Genomic DNA, 19,218 nt, shown 5'->3' on the forward strand with positions numbered 1-19,218 from the left:
CACACACACACACACACACTCACACAGACACTTATGGTCTCCATCAGGTACGTTCCCTGGTCTCTCGGCCCTTTCTGGAAGCCACCATGGTGTGCACAGTCACTGGTTCCAGCTCCTAGAACCCATCCCTCTTCTCCTTGGAAGCTATATCCAAATTTTTGTCCAGGTGTCCTCTCCCCCCAGCCCAACCCCGCCTCCATCTCAAGGCCTTGTAAGTTTGGGGCCAATCCTGAGGTCCCACCCCTGGCCACATGGCTGATTCAGCATTGGGGACCTGACCCAGTTCAGGCCAATGAGACAAAGGAGCTTTGCTGGGGGACTTCTGGGAAGGAAGTTCTCTGCCGCTCTGGGTGGGGTGTGCAGACATCAAACCTGAAACCGTCGAGGACGCAGCCCATAGATGAAGCTGACACTCGGGGCACAGGGGAGCAGGGGCCTCTCGGAGGCCCTGAGCTGCAGTCCGACTGCCAACCCACCTCAGGCACTGAAGACAACCAGCTGAGGTTTGCTGAGCCAACAAACCCAATGTTCGGTCACAGAGTCCCTGCATAGAGCCTGGTGTTTGGGGTGGTGAGGCTAGAGGTGTGAATACTTGAATTCCCAGAGGCAGAGCCGAGGGTCTGCAGGCCAGTGGAACCAGGAGGAGCAATGCCAGCCTGGTTACCAAATCCAACCGAGGCAGAGGAGCAGGAGGCCAGCCGGCAGGCTGGACGATGTCCGAGTCACTGCGGAAGGCCTCCTGGGGAGCCGGCCGGAAGGAGGGGAGGCCAGGGGAGTCCATGAGATGGGCCAGGGGCGGCTGTGGCCTCGAGGATGGGGAGGGGAGGCCGACAAGGTGTGAGCTGCCTGGCTCTGAGCTCTCTTGGACTGACACACACCTGGAGGTGTCCCAGCTCCCAGACACTCGAGTAGCTCAGGCCTCGAGCTAGCTACTTATTCACTTGGGCGGAATCACCACACGTGGTCCTGCGGCTGGAGCTGTCCCTGCAGGGCCGGCTCCCTCCCCACTCCCACAAGGAGCTCCCTGCAGGCCCCACCCGACACAAAGCAGGGCTCTTCCTGCCAAAGCACCCCAGCTGCAAGGGGCAGGACCCCCTTGAGGCTCAGCCACCAGCTGATACATCTCTGAATCTCACCTTGTGAGAAACCTAACGCAAATACTTTCTCCTGAATAACGTCTTTAAATTTCTCATCGTGAAATAAAAGTGAAGCCTCTCGTGTTGGCACCGTGGCTGCAGACCTCCACACCCCCCAGGGCACACACACCCCAGGGCACACACACCCCAGGGCACACACACCCCAGGTTTGGAAGCTCAGTGGAGCTCGCCTGGTCTGGGCTTCAAGCTTGGCTCCACCAACAAGGAGCTGAGTGGCCTTGGGCAAGAGAATTAACCTGTCAACCTGGAAGGGAGGGAGGGAGGGAGGGAGGGAGGAGGAAAAGGGCGGAAATGCTAAAGCTTTCGAAGCAGGGGCAATAGAAATCAGCTTCCTGTGCCCCACTCTCATAATTTCCTTGCTCATAGAAACTTTGGTTGACAGAGCAGACACTGTCAGCCACAGGACAAGGCAGAACCACAGCAGTGACAATCCTGCCACCTGAAACAAAGCTCAGGACTTGCATCCAAAAGGAAAGCTAAGACTCCAATGTCCATCCCTTTCACCTGCTTTTTCTGCAGAAGAGATTTAATCCCTGCCACCTGGAAGTCCAGGCTGGTCCCTGCGCCCAAGTGCACAACTCCAGCGGCCCCCAGGAAGGACCCAGGCCACTGCTGCATGTGCCACATGCCACTCAGAGCAGCCCGTGTCTACTGATGGAGCTGGAGACCCGAGCTGCGTGTAGTGGGGGCCTTGATGCCGGAAAGAGAGGCAGGTGGGGAGCGGGGCGGAGCCAGCCCATCAGGTCTTCCCGCGCCTGGGGGCCAACTGCCCCGGTTCAGCCCCTGCCCCTACTCCCGCCCCTGTCCCAGCACTCACCAGCAAACCCCCCAAATCCCTTGAGCCTGACTCTTCATCTGTGCAATGCAGCCCTGGTACCGCCCCCGAGTTCTCACACGCACTAAATAGAGTCACTGAGGGCGGCACCCAGCAGACTCCTGGGCACAGAGCTGGCTCTTCGAGCCCCTTGTCTGCCCTTCCCGTCACCTGGCCCCCATCTCCTGCATCCCCACCAACAGCCAGTGAAAACATCACGGGACAGGGCTGAAGCCCCTGCCGGGTCCGGGCCCAGATGAGCCCCAGAGGACGTGCAGGTCACGCACGGGCAGGGGTGCTGGCCAGGGCAGAGGGCCTGCGGGGGCGCTGTCTCAGGACCAAAGCACAGATAATCGCGGCTGCGCTGCGTAGCAGACAGAAATGGAGGGACACACACACACACTCTGAGTACTTTTGTCATTTTTGTTTGTTTCATTTTGTTTTGAACACTAAGATTTATTTTCAAACAGCACACAGACGTCTGCGGGGCAGGGCCAGGCCAGGCTGGTGTCTGGGCCCGAGGTCTCAGGGGACGCTGGACGCCACCCGCGGCAGCTGCCAGGAAAGGAGGGGCCCCGGCCCGGGCGGCCGGCCCAAGCTTCAGGCAAGCGTGGTGCGCGGCGGCCCCCAGGCCCCGCCCCGCGGCCCGGCCCCCAGGCGGCGGCAGCGGCGCCACCCAGCGGGCGCGGGCGGGGAGGCGGCCGGGAGCTCAACTAGGGGATACAGCAGCTTCAGGAACGCTGGCGATTCCGCCGGACTCGCCGAAACCAGGCTCTTTGGAAAACCACCTCATCTTTGGGAAGACACCTCCTGGCTTAGGTCTCTCCCCTCAATTTCCCTTTGCTTTTCAAAAGTTTAAAAACAAAAACGGAAAAAAAAAAAAAAGAAACACACATTTTTCGGGAAAAGGTGCTGCCGTTCACGCGTCCGCAGCACCGCCAGGCGCTCTGCTCTCACTGCACCCTCGCGGTGAAGTTCTCGGGGAAGACGCCCCGGCACTTCTCCAGTTCCTTGTACAGGATCCAGTCGCTCTCCTTCACGCCCATGAGCCAGCCTTCATCCTGGGGGGAAGCCAGAGCGTTGCATGCGGCTGGGGGAGGACGGCGTCCCTCCCGACAGGGCGAGCCCTCCTTCTGGCCGCTCATTTCCTCTAGACCGGCACACCCGCCTTAAAGGACGCCTCCTCCAGGCAGCATTCCCTGCTCTTCTCTTTGGACACAAACCGGGCCCCGCACCCCAGGAGCCATCCCTCCCTGCAGGAGGTGCATTTAACTCTTTATTGTTTGGTGAGTGCTCCTCACCGCGGGAAGGCAGCCTGACTGCCGCACTGGTCCAAACGCCTCTAAACGACTCCTTCAGTCCCCCACCAAAGAGCTTCCCACCAGCTGGTGCCCACAGAGGCCACATCACCGAGGAGGACATCAACTGTTCTTCCGGCCTTCCACAAACAATGCCAGAAAGTTCTGCTGAGCACTGACCACTTGAAAGCTTCTAGAGGGACCTGAGGCCATCCCACCAAGCCCTCCGGGTCGAACCTGACCTTTGCTTTAATACTGACCCCTCACAGGGATCATCTACCCAGGCCGTGACAAGCCCTGACCCCTGGGCCTGCGGTGACCACACACCCCCTGCCATTGCTGCCCCTGCAGCGGCGCTATGCCTGGGACCCACCTGCAGGATTACCTGCCTTGTCCTAGACCCTGTGTGTGTCCTACCTGAGCCACTTCCACCCACCCCAGATGGCTCCCACTGTGGGCTGGGAGGCCAGGGGTCTGCTCCTGAAAACCCCACCTAGCCCAGCGCTGGCCCACCGGGGAGATCGGCGGGGATCTGGGGCTTTAGGAAAATGGGCTGATTCAGCGCCAGGCCCAGGAAATCCTTGTTACTCAAACCTCCCAGCCCACGGTGGCCTCAGTAAGTACCTAGTGTCCTCAAGTCCCAGCCCAGGACGCCCCAGCCAGGTTGGCCTCACCCCAAATCCAGCCCCCTCCCACCCTCGGCCACTCTGACAATTACACCACAGGGACATGTTGGTGACTGAACGGACTGGAGTCCCACTAGGTCCCCTCTGCACTGTGGCTGCCACCTGGATACCCATGTGGGCAGCCCCACTGGACCACCAGCACCCCACAAACAGGGGCTCCTGCTGAGGGGCCACAGCGACCTGAATAAAGCAGCCCGTCCGGACCTGGGGCGGGGGGAGGAGGCAGTTCTGCCCCACTCTGCGCCCCCGCAGGGCTCAGCAAAGCCCACTCTGAGGACCTTCACAACAAGGAGAGGCCACAGCAGGAGAAGGGTCTGCGAGGCATCAGGGTGAGGGCCAGCTGGGGGCAGGGCTGTGGACTCCGGGGTCCGTCACGTGGGCAGGGAGGCGCGTGCCCTTGTGGACAGGGCGGGGCCCGCCTGGAGGGTGGCACCTGGGGCCAACAGGAGGCTGCAGAGCGGCGGGTGGGGGGGTGTGGTCCGTGGAGGGGCAGCCTGGGATGCGGTCCTGGAGGAGGGGGGCCCGGGTTGGGGGGGCCTGGAAGGGAGAAGGGGCCGAAGGAACTAGGATGCAGAGAATCGAGAGAAAGGCAGACAGAGGCTGAGGAAAGGAGGAAGCAAGAAGCAGGAAGTGAGAGACTGAGGGGGGGCAGACAGGGTGAGAGCAGCAAAGGGGAACTGTGCCGGCTGCTGGGAAGGGAGGCGGAAGCAAGGGCGCGGCCGTGGGGAGAGGCGGCGGGTCCGCTGGCGTGGCTCTGCTGCCCCCTGCTGGCCGCGCCGCCTCCCTGCACCGGGCCTCACCTGCTCCTCCGGGTTCTGGAAGGGGATGACCAGCACCACGTCCCCAGCTTTGAGCTGCAGCTCGTCCGTGTCCGTGGCCGTGTAGTCGTGCTGGGCCTGCACCTGCAGAGGGTGGGGAGAGCTGACACCCCTTTCCTCGGCAGCCTTTGTCCCACCTGCAGCCCCGTGGGCGCCGGGAGAAGGTGAAAGCAGCAGGAGCGGGACTCGGACGCCACCTCGCGGATCGGGGAGCAGAGGACGAGTAGTCGGGGAGGGACGGCTTTGGGCCCCCCACGTAGCCTCGGGCCCAGTGTCCTCCCCACCCCATGGAGGCAGCCGGAGGCTGCGGGTCAGCAGGCCAGGCTCACCTTGAACATGAACCCCGGGGGCAGGTCCAGGCGCCCTGCCCCGCTGCCGCCCTCCACCGTGCCGTTCACAGTTGCCGAGAAGGTCTCCACCACCACCGCGGGGAGAGAGCTCTGGGGGGAGGGGGCGCAGGTTAGCGAGGGCGGGGAGTGGGTCCCGGAGGGCGGGGCCGCGCGGGCAGAGAAGGGGGTGTCTGTGCCCAGTGCCAGACCAGCCTGCTTCCAGGTTCCTCACCAAGAACCATGACCTGGACCAGCACAGAACAAGACATGGGGCTAGGGAGCCGCGGGCGGCGGGGAGAAAAGCCAGGGCCTTGGTCCCTGTCATCTTACGGAGGCTGCTTCACTTGCTGCTGTCTCCCCGGGCTCCTGGGCTCCAGCCGCAGGGTGGGTCCCACACGCCACCTCCGAGGCCTCTGCTGGCTGCAACATAAATGCGGGCATGGGGTCAGACACAGGATGGGGCGCTGAGACCAGGACAAGGAGAGGGGCCACGGAGAGCCAGTGCCTCTGCCTGGTACAGGGAGCCCCTCAAAGAAAGGCTCCGGGCACGGAAGCAGCTGGAGAAGGTGCTGGCAGACACACGGACCCCGAGTGACGTACTGCTGAGAAGCCCAGCGCAGGCCCCTGGGTGCCACCCCTGAGCCTCCCTTACAGGCCCTGCCCTCTAAGCCCAAGCCCTAGGCCAAGCCTCGGCTTCCTCCCACCCGCCTGGCCCCGCTGGCCCCTCACAGGTGGCTCCCATGGCCAGGGCCCAGGCAGGGCACCTCGGACGCTGCCTGGCCGCAGTCAGGCTGCGCTGGGCCCGCACTGAAACTCAGCCACTTCTGAGCTCTGGGAGCAATCACTCAGCCCTCCCGGCCCCCACCTCCTCATCTGTAGGAGGAGGAAATGTCTAGGTCAGGCTGAAGGTTAAAGGAGAATTCTGGAGAGTGCCCACCATGGACCTGGAGGTGCTCGAGACATGCCTCCCTCCGACCGTGGGAGGCCTGAGCTGGGACGCTGGGGTGGGGGGTTGGCGAGCGGGTGAGGGGCTGACCTGACCTGAGCCACCCCAGCACGAGTGACAGACAAGCCCTGCCCCGGGGCCTCCTGGCTCAGGGCCCTAGCCTCACCCTCAGTCCCACGGTGGCCTTGTCCGTCCTGTGCCCCCTCCTCCGGGCTCTTCCTCCATGCTACACCCCCAGAGGCCAGGGGCGGGTGAGGGGCTGGCGGGGGCACTTACTTGGGCAGGCCCCGGCTCGGCCGTCTGGCTGGGCCAGGCCACGGCAAAAGTGCCCTCGGCAGCGCTGGGCTCCCTGGAAGGCAGGCTGCCAGCTGGACTCTCTGTGGGCTAGTGATGGGCCACCAGGGAGAACAGGGTGGGAGGGGTGGGGGACGGGGGTGGGGAGACAAGAGAAGAAGGTCGTGAGCAGCCCAGCATGGGCCCACAGGAGCAGATGGGCGCCTGCAGCCTGGCCGGAGCCCCACGGGGCACAGACAGAGACTCCCCGGGGGGACACCTCCTCCCACCACTGCCCAGGGGACAGGAAAGTGCGAATGTGCCACACGCAGCTCAGCACGTGGCTGGGGGGAGGCTCTGCCTGCCTGCGCCAGGCTCTCTCTGGCCTCCTCCAGTGAAATACCCTGGAGCTTGCGAGCCCCAGAGCCTGGGCTGCGGGCACTTTCTCGCCAGCCCCTCCTGCTCCTGCGGGAGCCGCGTCACCAGCTGTGGGGTGTCCCGTGTCCTCCCTGAGGACGTGGATGTCTGAGCCACCAGGTGATGACAGCACCTGTCGGGCAGGCGTCTGGCCTCACTCTTTCTGTCCTGTTTCTCGAATCATCTCTCCCCCCTCCTCTGTTCCAGCAGCTCCCTGGTGCCACTGCCCTGCGGGGCCCCTGCTGACAGAACGCTCCTCGGGGGCAAGGACCCTCCACCCCAAGGCCCCCCTACCCAGCAGGCCTTGGCCCAGCATGGGAACACCCCACCCACCCTCGGGGACCAGTTGGTCACTGTCTACGCCACTCACAGGCCCTGACAACTGGGCTGCACCACGGGGGACTCTTCAGAGGCTAAGCTGAGGAGCCCTTTCCCACAGGGCCTGGCTGAAGGCCCAGGGTCTCCATTGGGGGGGGGGGGACGGCGGGGGGGGGGAAACAGAACAGCTGGAGGCGCGGCAGCTCCCTATGTGCGTGGGCACGGCCAAGCGTGCGTGTGCGTGTGCACCTGTGAACCAGCCAGGTGCAGGACGAGGCGGGGTGGACACAGAGCAAACACAGCTTACCTCCCAGAGGTCCCACGGAATTGACTGAGCACAGCAGAGGGGAGAAGGACAGAGTTAGCACAGAGGTTAGAGACGGCGGCAGGCAAGCAGTCCCCAGGGACCCCCACCCCGCACCCGTCCCAGGGCCCTTGAGCCCAGCAGGCACAGGGCGGAACAGAGCCGGGCTCTGCAGTCTCCAGAGCACCGAGTCCTGGACACCTTCCAGGCTACTGAGACCCCCAGGCCAGGGAGTGCCCAAACCCGGGGCTGCTGCCAGGAGAGGGGCAGCAGGATGCTGAGATGGACCGTGTAAGTTGCCAGGTGAGTGTTCGGCTGACCTGCTCCTGAGGGTCCTCTTGCTGACCTGTGTCTGCCCTCTTCCCTTCCCCATGGTCAGGACCAGGGGAGGTGACAAGAGCTGGGGGCCAGGGCTCCAGGGGAAGGCCAGTGAGTGGGAGGAGAGCCTGGTGACCCCAGGACCCCCAAAGGCCTGGGCCTAGATGGGCCCACATGGCCGGTGGGCAGACATGAACCCAGGCCCCGGTGCCCAGAGGCCGGTGGGCCCGTGGGCAGTGGTGGGCTCACACCAACCTGACCAGAGGGCGTGGGCGCCTTCACAGGGCTTGCCACAGGTGGGAGGGGGTCAAAGTCCAGGTCCAGCAGACTGGCCTGCTCCGAGAAAGGCCCCGGGGCCTCAAACTTGGCAACAGCGGCAGAGAAGGAAGGCAGTTAGTGACAGGCTGCGAGCACTCAGCCAGGGCGGCGCAGCAGGCTCCGCTCCCAGACACGCCCACCAACACAAGGGCACGACCCACACCTCACCCCCGGCACAGGCTCCACCCACACAAGGACACACGTGGGGCCGGCTCGGCCACCGGCCCCCAGGCAGCCACCCGCCAGACCAAGGCCGAGCCCCCAGCTGTCTCGCGTCCGCCCCATCCTTCAGGCCGAGGAGGCCTCCCAGTGCCTGCGCCCGCCAGCAGCAGCCCAGGCCACGGCCCGGGCTGGACAAGACCACACTCAGTCCCCCGGCTCGGAGGGCCCCTGGACGGGTACAGGCCACCCCTTGCTGCCGCAGACTGACAGGCGGTCCTGTGGTGACACCCACCCCCAACCAGCTCAGGGCCGAGCCAGCACACAGAGCCCAGGAGTCCCGTCATAACGGGGAGGGGGGTCCCCAACACCTGAGCACCCGTGTTCACACTGCACGTCCCCCCCCAGCCCCCCCAAGTTTCCCATTCAGCGGGGCTGAGTGCAGCCCAGGGATGTGCATGTGGCAGGAATGGCCCCAGGAGACGGGCCGCAGTGGCCCTGTCCACACTGTGAGAAGCCAGCCCCTCAGTAAGCTGGGCCAGACGATCATGGAAGAAAAGGGTCTTTCCCAGAGCCACCCTGGAGGACAAGCCGCCTGGCACCAGTGCCCAGCGGACACGCTGCCTTCCTAGGAGGAGGGCTTGCTCACCTGTGGCCCCATCTCACACAAGGGGCTTCCCCGGGGACAGGGACGGCTTTGCCTGCCCTGGCTCGGCCCAGGGTCCTCCCCTCAGGCAGGGCTGGGAGGGCCGCAGCCCCGCAAGCCTGGGCCAGCCAGCTCTCCTCCCCGCCCCCTGATGGGGCCCAGAACTGACGGGACACGCCCTCCAGCCCGAGGCACCTGAGGTCCTCCATTTAGAAGGACCCGAGAGCTGGAAGCGTGGGCAGGGGTCCCCCGGGGAGGGCCTTCCCAGCTGAGCTGCAGCCTGTGCGGGGAGACCCAAGACCCACAGTGCTGAGAAGGGCTGGTGCCGCCAGCGCACAGCTCAGGGATAAGGCGCAGAGCGCAGAGGGCCCAGGCCCAAGCTCAGGGGACTCCCTCCCGCCCCCACGCTCATCCCCAGCCACAGACTCTCCTTCAGGTCAAGCCCTGTCCAACGAGCCTGGGACGAAGGTCACTGCCACCTCTAGAGGAGCGATTGTCCGGGAGGCCGCGCGGGCTGGCTCCTGGGTGCCCTCACCGGCTGCGGGCAGCATTTCTCTGCCCCTCGTGGCCCCACCACCCACCCCTCTAAGAAGCCAGCCAGGCGCAGGCAGCCGCCGCCCCACCAGACTCCAAGGGGACAGGGTCACCAGGCCAAGGGCAGACGGCGCACTCTCTGCTCACCTCCCAGCGGGCCAGCCTCCCCCCGCGCAGGCCCGGAACCGGCCCGGGGGCGGCACGCAGGCTACTCACCACAGCCCAGCAGAGCAGCGCTGGCGGCACAGTGTCCTGGGGGGGCCGGCCCACCCCAGCCCACCCCAGCCCCGTGCAAAGCACCCCCGGCCAGCGCTCTCCAACCCCGCTGGGCGGGGCCCCGGCTCCGGGGGGTGGGCGGAAGGACGGAGGGGAGGCGTGGGGAGCACGGCGAGGGCCACGCTCAGCGGGCGGCTGGCTGCAGGTGAGGCCCTCAATTCCTCGCCTGTGAAGTGGGGGCAACCCCTCCCAGAGGCGGCTGAAAACCGAACCAGGCCCGGTAGGTCAGCGGCTGGCCCCACTCCCTGCGCGGTGTCTGCTAGCCCTCGCGTGCACCCCGAGGCGGAGGCAGGCTCCAGGCGGCAAGCAAGCGTCCCAGCCACAAGCCGCCCTGAGGCCGCGGTTCCCCGAGGCCCCGGGAGTGCCCGGGGCCAGCCTCAGCCAGCTCTCCACAAAGGCTCCCTCCCGGGTCCCCCGAAGCAGGGCAACCCCTGCCCTCCCCCAGCCGCCCTGCACTGGAAGTCCCTAGTTCCGACCCAAAGTCCTCCCATGGGGGCTTGAAGCCCACTCACCCCACGGTCCCTCATCGCGGAGAGCACGGTCCGCTCCTAACTGCCTCTCCCCTGACGTGCCACCCCCCAGCCCTGCCCCTCCCTCCAGGCCTCTGAGCTTGTGCAAAGGAGCCTGCACAAGGCAGAACCCAGAGGCCCGGGCAGGACAAGCCCACAGCAGCGCGGCAACGTGGGCCCAGCACAGCCTGGGACTAGCCAGCCTGCACGAATGGCAAGGCCCGGCGGGGACAGGGCAGCCCGTCTGTGAGGCCCGGAGGCCAGGCTTGGAGTGGTCGGCGCACTGCGGCCTCTGTGAGCCGACCCGACCATGTGCGGCCCACCCCCCGCCACCACAGTGACCTCCCCTGCTCCGCCCTCCCTCCGTCCCCCTGGGGATGGGCATTACGTGCCTCCTAGGGCATGGACAGCAGGAGCCGGGCTCTGCGGCCCAGCACAGCCCCGGCTCCAAGTGGGGTCAGCAGCTCTGGGAGCTAAAGTCTCAGCGCCTCGCAGGTGTTCCCAACCCTGCGTGTCACCTCCTCGCCGCCGCCCAAGCAGCGCTCTCCTGACGCACACGGAACTCGCGGCAGTTCCTGAGCCTGTCCCTCACCCGTCCTGACCTACACGCACGCTGCCACCTCTGGCTAACGCGCACTGTGTCTGCTCGTAGGCAAACGTCACCTGCTCCAGGAAGCCTTCCCTGATTGGCCCAGGTCCTCCGTGCTCCCTGCCCCTTTCGGCCACAACATCAATGGAACGGAGAGGCCACTGTGGAGCCGACAGTCTCTACTAGGACTATTTGCCCGTGTCCCTACGTCTGGCCACGTGCTCAGAGATGAGGGATGACGGGTGGAGGGAGGGAGGGAGGGATGTGCGAGAGAGAGGCCCAGAGCCGACCCCTGCAGCCAGACTCCTGCTCCTGAGGCAGAGGCACCGGGGGGTGGGAGAGGGGGGAAGGCCATGCACACCCTGAAAGAGCGAGAGAAGGGAGAGAGAGCTGGGCCGCGGCGGCCGCGGCTGACCTGGGAGGGGGTGGTCACGCTGATCTCAGGGACAAACGTGTCCTCAAACAGGCTGAGGATCTGCTCCTGCTTGACCTCCTTGGACGGGGTGTGTTTGGGAGGCGGAGGGACTGGTGGGCCTTTCCGGAGCTGGGGGTCAGCAGCAGGCGGGGGGCCGCACAGCAGAGCACGGGGGTCGGGGAGACAGACAGAGACAAAGCCACGTTAGTCACACCCCCGGCCACGGTCCCACCCGGCCACTGAGGAGGACACAACAAGGAGAGCCACTGCTCCCCAAGATACGGACACCGAGACCACAGGGGCCCCCGGGAGGGGCCGAAGCAGGCGGTCGGAAACCCTGTACAGAGAGAGGGAAGGGCAGAGGGCGAGGGAGCGAAAGAAGAGAGAAGAGGAGAGAACAGGACAGAAAAGAAGGAAAGAAGGGCCTGCGGGGCCGCCAGGGGCTGCCATCGGAGGGTCTGGCTCTCACCGCCCTGGGGGGAGAGAAACAGGAGCTGAGAGAGAGCCGGGCGTCCAGCCCCCTGCCTCCGCTCCTGCACGCCCAAGCCCTCTGCCCACCCCAACCCCTGGAGGAGCTGCAGCCCAGCCTCTGGCCATCACCCCGCCAGGGCCCCGCAGAGGGCCACACACCTGCCCACTCGGGGACCTCAGCAAGTCACCCCCCCGGCCCAAGCCTGGGTTTCATCGCTTGTCGAGTTGGGGTGATAACAGCATCTGCCTTACAGGCTGGTTGTGAGGACGATGAATGAAAATACAGAAAGGCTGGTGCAGGGTCCGGCCCAGAGCAAGCGCTCGAGTCAAGTGCAGACTCTCAACACCCTCTTAGCGTCGCTCTCCTAATCAGCTGTCAAGCGGGCCCACAACCGGGAGAGCTTCGGCCAGGAGCCGAAGGGCCAGGGGACAGCCTAGCAGGGCTCAGATGGTCCTGCCTGGTGGACCCCACCCCTCCTTTCTCCCTTGGCAGCCCCCGGGGACGCTGCAGAAACCTGGAGAGAACTGGCGGGGGGAGCGGGCTTTCCCCTCCGTCTCCCCTCACTGAGCCCCTCCTCTCGATGCCCCTTTCAGGGTCCCGCATGGCCCCCCGCAAGCAAGAAGGCAAGGAAGAGGGGAAGGCAGCCACCTGCGCAGATCTGGATGCTCCGGGGGCTGAGGGCCCTGGAGACTGTGTCTCGGGAGGAAAGGGAGACGGAGAAGGTCAAGCAGCCCAAAGGCCAGGGGAGAGGAGAGACGGGGATGCTACAGCAGGTGGGGGTGGGGGGGACACTTAAGGAGGAGACAGACGGTCACAGATGCCCCTGTGACCCTGGCAGGGGCCGGGGCCACGGAGGGGAGCCAGGGCCGGCAGGGACAGGGGACGGGGAAGGAGGGGAACGGCGGCAGAGCAAGAGGCAGAGGAAGGAAGGGAGGGGACAGGCCACCGAGACATGTGCCTACCTGAGACGGGGATTTGGGGAGGGCGGCCCCGGGGGTGGCCGCACCAGCCGGCTCGGGCTCGTGGTTGACTCTGATCTCGGGGGTGGCGGCAGGGGAGCCATCAGGCGGAGAGGGGCTCTTGTTCCCTTTCGCAGGGGCGTTGTCACTGCAGAGGCGAGACAAGAGAGGGGCCCGGATGGAAGGAGGCCGCGGTGTCCAGGAAGGAGTGTGCGTGTGACAGGGTGTGTGCACGTGCCAATGCCCTGGGGACCCGTGTGTGAAAATGTGCTTGCACGTTGTGTGTCCACGTAGATCCTGGGAAACTGAGGGTGCATGTGTGTGTCCAGACTCACTGGAAAAACATGACGCCCACATGTGCACAAGTGTGTGTCCCCGTGCACCCACGTGTGAAACTGCACGTTCGTGTGCAGGAGGACGGGTGGAAACGAGGCGACACAGGCGTGAGCACTGGGAACGGGCAGGTGTCCGCAGCAGGGCCTGCCCTGGACACAGTGACAACCACACCCGGAGCTGAGGTCTGCGGGCCCCGACGGGGAGCAGGGCGGGACCCGGGAGCTGCCACCAGGGGCCGGCCAGCCTCCCTCAGGCCTCCACCACGTGCAGGGGCGCCGAGCCCCACAGCAGGAGAAAGCCATACGTCCTAGAGGCAAAGCGAGTCTCACCCCACGTGTCAGGCAGCAGCCTCTGCGCTCAGGGCGGCCCCGCTCCTCAGCCTGAGCCCACGGGCCTCCGGGCCGGCTTGCCTGCCGTCCACCCCTCACGCCAGCACACGGCCAGCCCCGCTCCCCGGGCCCCGAGCCTTTGCTCCCACGGGTCCTCCCGGGGAACCTGGGCAACTGGCAGAGGCAATGCGCAGAGGGGGTAAATAAAGGGGGGGGGGTCTTCACAGCGGGGATGAGAGGGTGAGGCCCCCAAGTCGAGTCTCAGTACCAACAAGGACAAACGGTGTGCACGGCCCGCTACTGGGTGCAAAATAAAAATCTATGTTGTACTTGCCTAAAGAAACTCTAGAACAGTGCTGACCGAGACCAGCCACCAGCTACAGGTGGCTGTTTAAATTAAACAAATTAAAAATTCAGCTCCTCAGTCACACTGGCTACATTTCCAGTGTCCACCAGCCACATGAGGCAGGCGGCCACTGTGTTGGACCGGGCAGGTCTAGAAGGACAGACAGAAACTAGTGACCCCATCACCTGCCCGAGCATGACGGGGGGCCAGACAATGGCACAGAGGCGTGGGAGACTCGCTGGTTCCTTCTCCCCTTTACTGAATGTGTTTTATGGGAACGTCTTTGCCTCCTTAAAGAATACACATACATCCAGTATATGTACACACGCACACACACACAGAACTCCTACAAGCCGCGGAGCTACAGCAGCCCTCTCCCTGAGCCTCCCGGGCCTCCCTTCTGGCTGCAGCCTCCACTCCTGGTCGGGCCGCAGCCCAGGAGGAACGTGCGAAGGCGGTCTGCCCGCCCCCCGTTCCCACCGACACCCCTCTGCCCTCTGCCCCCCAATACGCACACCGCACACAGGAAGGCGAGTTAGGGGTTAGTGGCGCCCTCGGCAGGGCCAGGCGCATGCACAGGGGCCGGGGTGCTGGCCTCCGAGGGCCCCCCCACACAGCACTCACTGCCGGTACCTGTTCTTCTTTCTGCGCAGCCGGGAGAACAGTTTAGTTTTCTTTCTGTGGGGACGGGCGGGACGCGGAGGCCTTCATTTGGGGGAAATGCAGATGTGGGCCCGGCCTGGTCTCTTCCCTCATTGGCAGCCCCTCTGCTCAGAGGAGGGCTAAGGGCAGAAGCCCTCCTAACTCCCGGAGGCGGGGAAGAGGGCCCAGTCCTGCCCACGGCCCCCGCTGGCCTCCGCGTCCTGCCGGGCACCCTGAGGTGGTGCCCACAGAGCAAGCAGAAGAGGACGCTGCCCTGAAGCAGGACCCGGCGAGCAGCAAGAGGCTCAGGCCGGGACAGCGCTGGCCACCCGCCCGCCCGCCCTGCCCGGGGTCCAGCCACAGGAGCTCTGCCACCCGCCCGCCCTGCCCTGTCCGGGGTCCAGCCACAGGAGCTCTGCCACCCGCCCGCGCTGCCCGGGGTCCAGCCACAGGAGCTCTGCCACCCGCCCGCCCTGCCCGGGGTCCAGCCACAGGAGCTCTGCCACCCGCCCGCCCTGCCCTGCCCAGGGTCCAGCCACAGGAGCTCTGCCACCCGCCCGCCCGCCCTGCCCGGGGTCCAGCCACAGGAGCTCTGCCACCCGCCCTGCCCGGGGTCCAGCCACAGGAGCTGTGGGGCCCAAGGACCGGGATCAGCAGGGGGGACCCTGGGAGAGGTGGCGTCCTGGCTGCCCACTTTGCTGCAAAGGAGGCTCACAAGCCCCCACGGCCCTTCCTCTCCCCTCAGACCAGCCCCTTCCCAAGGCGGCCTGGTCCCCGCTGCCTGCACCGCCCGGGGGGGCGGCGCCCTCCACCCTCCTCACCCACCCTGGACGCACCACCATGACCTCCAGGCCAGGCGGTGACCTGGGAAACTCGTTTTGGCCTTTATTGCCCCCAGGGCACCCTGTGGGCCGCTCCCTCCCTCACACGTACTGTGCTTTCAGGGGAGACAAGGGACAGTGACATTTCACAGAATGTTGACTGCCCTCCTCCTCCTAGGGGACACCCCAATTACCCCAAGAACCAGACGCAATCACCCCGCCTTGTAGACGAGGAGGGCGCGGTGCCCCGCTGCTCTCCACGCTGTGCTGCGATGCACAGCAGCTCACGGACAGAAAGGAAGGGAGATCTCGGACTTGCTGTGGTTTCCCACGGGCCACGGCCGAGGGCCGGGTGTTTCCCCTCCTCCCTGGAGCTCTCCCCTCAGGAAGCAGGGCTCCCCTCCGGGCAGAGGGCAGGAACAAGCACCCCCACCCCCGCCACCGCCACTGGGGCCTTGGATAAGGTTGGGGCCACGCCCCCGCTCTACGAGGAGGCTCCCTTCCCGTTGGGCTGAATCATTTATTCCCCGGGCCCAGCTGCAAAGCTGCACAGGCACCCTGACTGCTGCCCCGCAGATAGGGAAGCCAGGCCCAGGCAGGGGAGCTGCAGGCTGCCCGGGATAGCTCCTTCCCAGGTGGGACACGGCGTGGAGGAGCAGGGGCGCCCTCACCTGCTCCCCTGAGCACAGCGAGGCCAAGCCAGAAAGGACCTCGGCAAAGAGCCCGGCCCCGGACCACACCTCCCTCAGCCCCCAGCAGCCCTCTGCGGGGGACAGGGGCACGTCACTCACCTGGGCTGGGCCTTGATCGTGAAGGTGTTGCTCCCGTGCTGCTTCTCCAGGCTGACCAGCACATCGTTGAGGTTCTGGTTGAGCTGCAGGAGGGACGGCAAGCCGGCTGGGTGGGGGCCACCGAGCAGCCCCCTCTCTCCCTAGTGACATCCCTGCTTCTCTTCCTCCCGACCAGCCCCGCTCCTGTGCCCCTGCCCCAGCCAGGAGCAAGCTCTTCTCTCCCCATCACTGGGGGCAGGGAACCAGCACACCTGTCCCAGAAAACCCACAGGAAAAAAAGGAGGAGGCAGTGGGCTGCCCTGCGAACAGCTACTGTTTCTGGGACCACCTTTTTCTTCTTCCTACTTACAGGCGTTTCCCAAAAATGCCCCATAGAGCTTGTACTGTTTTTATTTTTTTTCAATTGTTTTTGCAAATTAACTGTTGATCCTAATTGTTAAATCACTTGCCAAGATGCTTTCAGGCCACGTTACAACTGCCAGAGGTCTCACCAAAAGCCCAGGCAAGACGAGGGGCTTACCCCATGCACCTCGTGATTCTCTTTACTGAGTATACTTCCCTCTGCTTTAGCCACTAGGAAGCCCGGAGCTGAATTTTCCTCCCACTTTACATAAATGTTTTCTTCCCAAAACACCTCTCTCTGTTTTTTTAAATTTTTTTACAAGTTGTCTCAAATCTTTGAAGGGAAGAAGAAAAAGTAGGAAGGAAAGGGAAGGCCTACCAGGCAGGAAACCATACTGAGGGTGGTCACTCAGGACAGGCCCCAAGCTGGCAAAAGCCCTCCTCCTGCCCTGGGCCTGGAATGCCCCAGAGTCACTTCATTCCTCTGGGCCCAGGAGACAAAGTCAGGTCCACCCACGGCACAGGGAGGGAGGGAGCTGCCAACGCCAGGTTTCTCCACCTCGGCTTTGCAGCTTAACTGCCAGTTTAATCAAAATGAAGACAACACAACATAGGAATTTAAGCTAATCCAACCCCTTCTTACGCCAGATTCTATAGATAGAGCAGACTTGTTTCAGTGTCTTAAGAAACATGAAAACACATTTTTTTAATTGGGAAAATTTTAGCAATTTATTTATTATCTGTCTACAAATTGGAAAACTGCCACCATTTTCTGACACTGAGCTCCCTGGGCCAAGGCTGCCTGAGAGCACGTTTCCAGTTTGAGGGTGGCGGGCTCCGCCCAGGCAAGGAGAATAGAACTGGGAGCAGGGAGGGGGCCGGGGCTGGACCCCTGGGGCACCCAGCAGCTCCCACTGGGCCCTGACACTCTGTTCCTTGAGGACTGGGCCCTGACACTGTTTCTCAGGGGCCCGGAGGGTCCCTCTGTGGTCACCAGCATGTGTCCAACCCCAGCAGGGAAGAGGAAGCTCGGCCCACCCATGCCTCTGACCCTGGCCCTTGGCAGGTGGAGCACAGCCCAGGGGCACTACCTTACTCATCTCCTTGTGGAAGTTCTCCTCCAGGCCTGCGATGCTCTGAAACGTGTTGACATAGAAACCCACACGGCTGCAGCGGGGAGGGAAGAAGGGCCAGGTGAACTGCAGGTCAGGGTGGGCAGCCCAGGAGAGCCACACGGGCTGCTTCGCCTCCACCCTCACCGGACCCAGCCCTGGGAGGGCACGGAGCAGGGCAGGCAGAATGGCCATGCCGCCTCAGGAGGGGAGGGCGGCCGAGGCTCAGCCCGCCACCTCCCGCCCCTCACCTGTTCCACAGGGACGGCAGCTCCTCCTGCAGATCCACATTCATCTCCTCAAACACCTTCTGGGCTTTGATGAGCTCCTCCTCGGCCTGGGGGGCGGGACGGGTCATTCCCCTCTGCCGGGCCTCTGTCCCAGCCCACCCAGGCTAGGCCAGGCCCACCCCAAGACCCTGGCCCCCTCCCCCCGCAGTGCACGGGACCAGGGCTCGGGCAAGACGGAGGTTGAAGTGGATGTGGACGCCCGGGCAGACCTCCCCATGCAGCCCCTCGGGCCCCTGCAGCCAGGCCCGTCGGGGGCATTCCGGGCAGGGGCGGGCAGAGTAGCCATGGCCAAAGGGAGAACCCCCTCCCCGCCCCCCCGCATCTGGCCCAGGTGCGCCAAGAAGGAGGTGAGGGGGCAGCACAGCCAAGAAGGCATGAGACAAGGGACAGAGGGGGCTGGGGCACAGGAAGGGGCAGAGGCCCCAGACCCAGCCAGCTGGGACCCTGCTCACTTCCAGGGGAACCTCTCTCAGGCGAGGAGTCCGCATGCTGCCCAGCTCTCTGGCCCCAGCCCGCGCCGGCCCCTCTGACTGTTCCTTCCCTCCGCTCCCAGGTCTGTCCCTACTCAGCCTCAACCACCAGCCTGACTTGGCCTCCCTGGGAGAGTCTTTCCTACCCTCTCCCGACCCCTCTCTCCCCTGTGACCCTGCCCCACCAGACTGAGGCCAGAGGCAGCAGATCGGACGTGTCCACGAGAGGCAGGGGAGAGGCAAGGGAGGAGGGAGCCGGGCTGCTGGGCAGGGGGCCTGCACCCGTTCCCAAGGCCTGGGGACCGGGCGACCGGCCGGGCGCCCTCCAGGCCTGCCCACGCCCACCAGGCGGTGATGCTAAGACCCCATCACAGAGCCCAAGAAAGCAGCTTGGCGAGGGCTGAGCCCAGGGTAGGGGTGAGTCAAAGACCCCGGCCCCAGAAAGGGCTCGGCTAGCACATTCCGGAGGGCGCTGCAGGAAACAGTGACTCAGGGGGGTTGACTTGGATTCAGGCTCTGAGTCACAGCCCAGGAACGAACGTGGAGGCCCCGCCCAGGAGAAAACTCCCCTTCAGCAGCCTCACGTTCGCAGGCCAACTGGCCGGAACCGCCACACTGCCACAGAGCACACCCGAGCTGCCCCATCCAACTTGAGCACCCCCAGCTGTCCCATCCAGCTTCAGGCACCAGCATCAGCCCGAGTCAGGGCCTACACCCCGCTGTGCCGGGGCCGAGCCATGGTGAATTTGGGCGTGGGATTTGGAGGGAAGAAAGGCCACCATGCTCCTGACTACATGACCTTCAGGTTGCTGGAACTTGCTAGAGTGAGCAAGAGCACCTCACCTCACTTTTTAAAATCTCATTTAAAAATTAAAGGGAGTCCACAGAAGACTAATAAAAACAAATATTATCCAAAAAAAAAAAATTAAAGGGAGAATAGGAAATAAAAGAAATGTCTCTAAGCATGCATGCCTCGGGCCCCTCCTGGAATGGGCCAGATCTGCAGTGCCCTCCAGGCCATGGGCCACATCATCCCTGCCTCAGTCCTCTGAGAATGCCAGTGCCTGATGGGGGGCTACTACCCACACTTCCAGCCTCCAGCACCTCGCACTGTCACGTGGGCCTCCCACCCAAGTACCCACAGGCCAGCTCAAGTCCCACATCCTCCAGGACCACCTTGACCG

General features: G+C 64.5%; 1 protein-coding gene across 19 annotated transcripts in view; it reads right to left on the reverse strand.

Annotated features, from left to right (window-relative positions):
- Nucleotides 1-2,383: 2,383 nt before the first annotated feature.
- The window catches only part of BIN1 (bridging integrator 1), a 56,754-nt gene continuing 39,919 nt past the window's right edge, over nucleotides 2,384-19,218 (reverse strand). For 2 of the 19 annotated variants that reach the window (XM_082396790.1, XM_082396793.1), the window contains 13 exons: nucleotides 17,526-17,611; nucleotides 17,254-17,329; nucleotides 15,821-15,903; nucleotides 14,200-14,244; nucleotides 12,559-12,703; nucleotides 11,125-11,253; nucleotides 7,934-8,041; nucleotides 7,364-7,387; nucleotides 6,325-6,432; nucleotides 5,433-5,522; nucleotides 5,103-5,213; nucleotides 4,756-4,857; nucleotides 2,384-3,032 (listed from right to left, as the gene is read on the reverse strand). In XM_082396790.1, coding sequence (XP_082252916.1) covers nucleotides 2,925-3,032; nucleotides 4,756-4,857; nucleotides 5,103-5,213; nucleotides 5,433-5,522; nucleotides 6,325-6,432; nucleotides 7,364-7,387; nucleotides 7,934-8,041; nucleotides 11,125-11,253; nucleotides 12,559-12,703; nucleotides 14,200-14,244; nucleotides 15,821-15,903; nucleotides 17,254-17,329; nucleotides 17,526-17,611 — 1,215 coding nt within the window. In that variant the 3' untranslated portion in view covers nucleotides 2,384-2,924. Of the gene's footprint in view, nucleotides 3,033-4,755; nucleotides 4,858-5,102; nucleotides 5,214-5,432; nucleotides 5,523-6,324; nucleotides 6,433-7,363; nucleotides 7,388-7,933; nucleotides 8,042-11,124; nucleotides 11,254-12,558; nucleotides 12,704-14,199; nucleotides 14,272-15,820; nucleotides 15,904-17,253; nucleotides 17,330-17,525; nucleotides 17,612-19,218 lie in introns of all 19 variants that reach the window. The other 17 variants (XM_082396779.1, XM_082396792.1, XM_082396791.1 and 14 more) reach the window with 12 other exon arrangements.

Source organism: Balaenoptera borealis (genome assembly GCF_965194805.1).
Source record: "Balaenoptera borealis genome assembly, chromosome: 6".
In the NCBI taxonomy this organism is placed as follows: domain Eukaryota; kingdom Metazoa; phylum Chordata; class Mammalia; order Artiodactyla; family Balaenopteridae; genus Balaenoptera; species Balaenoptera borealis.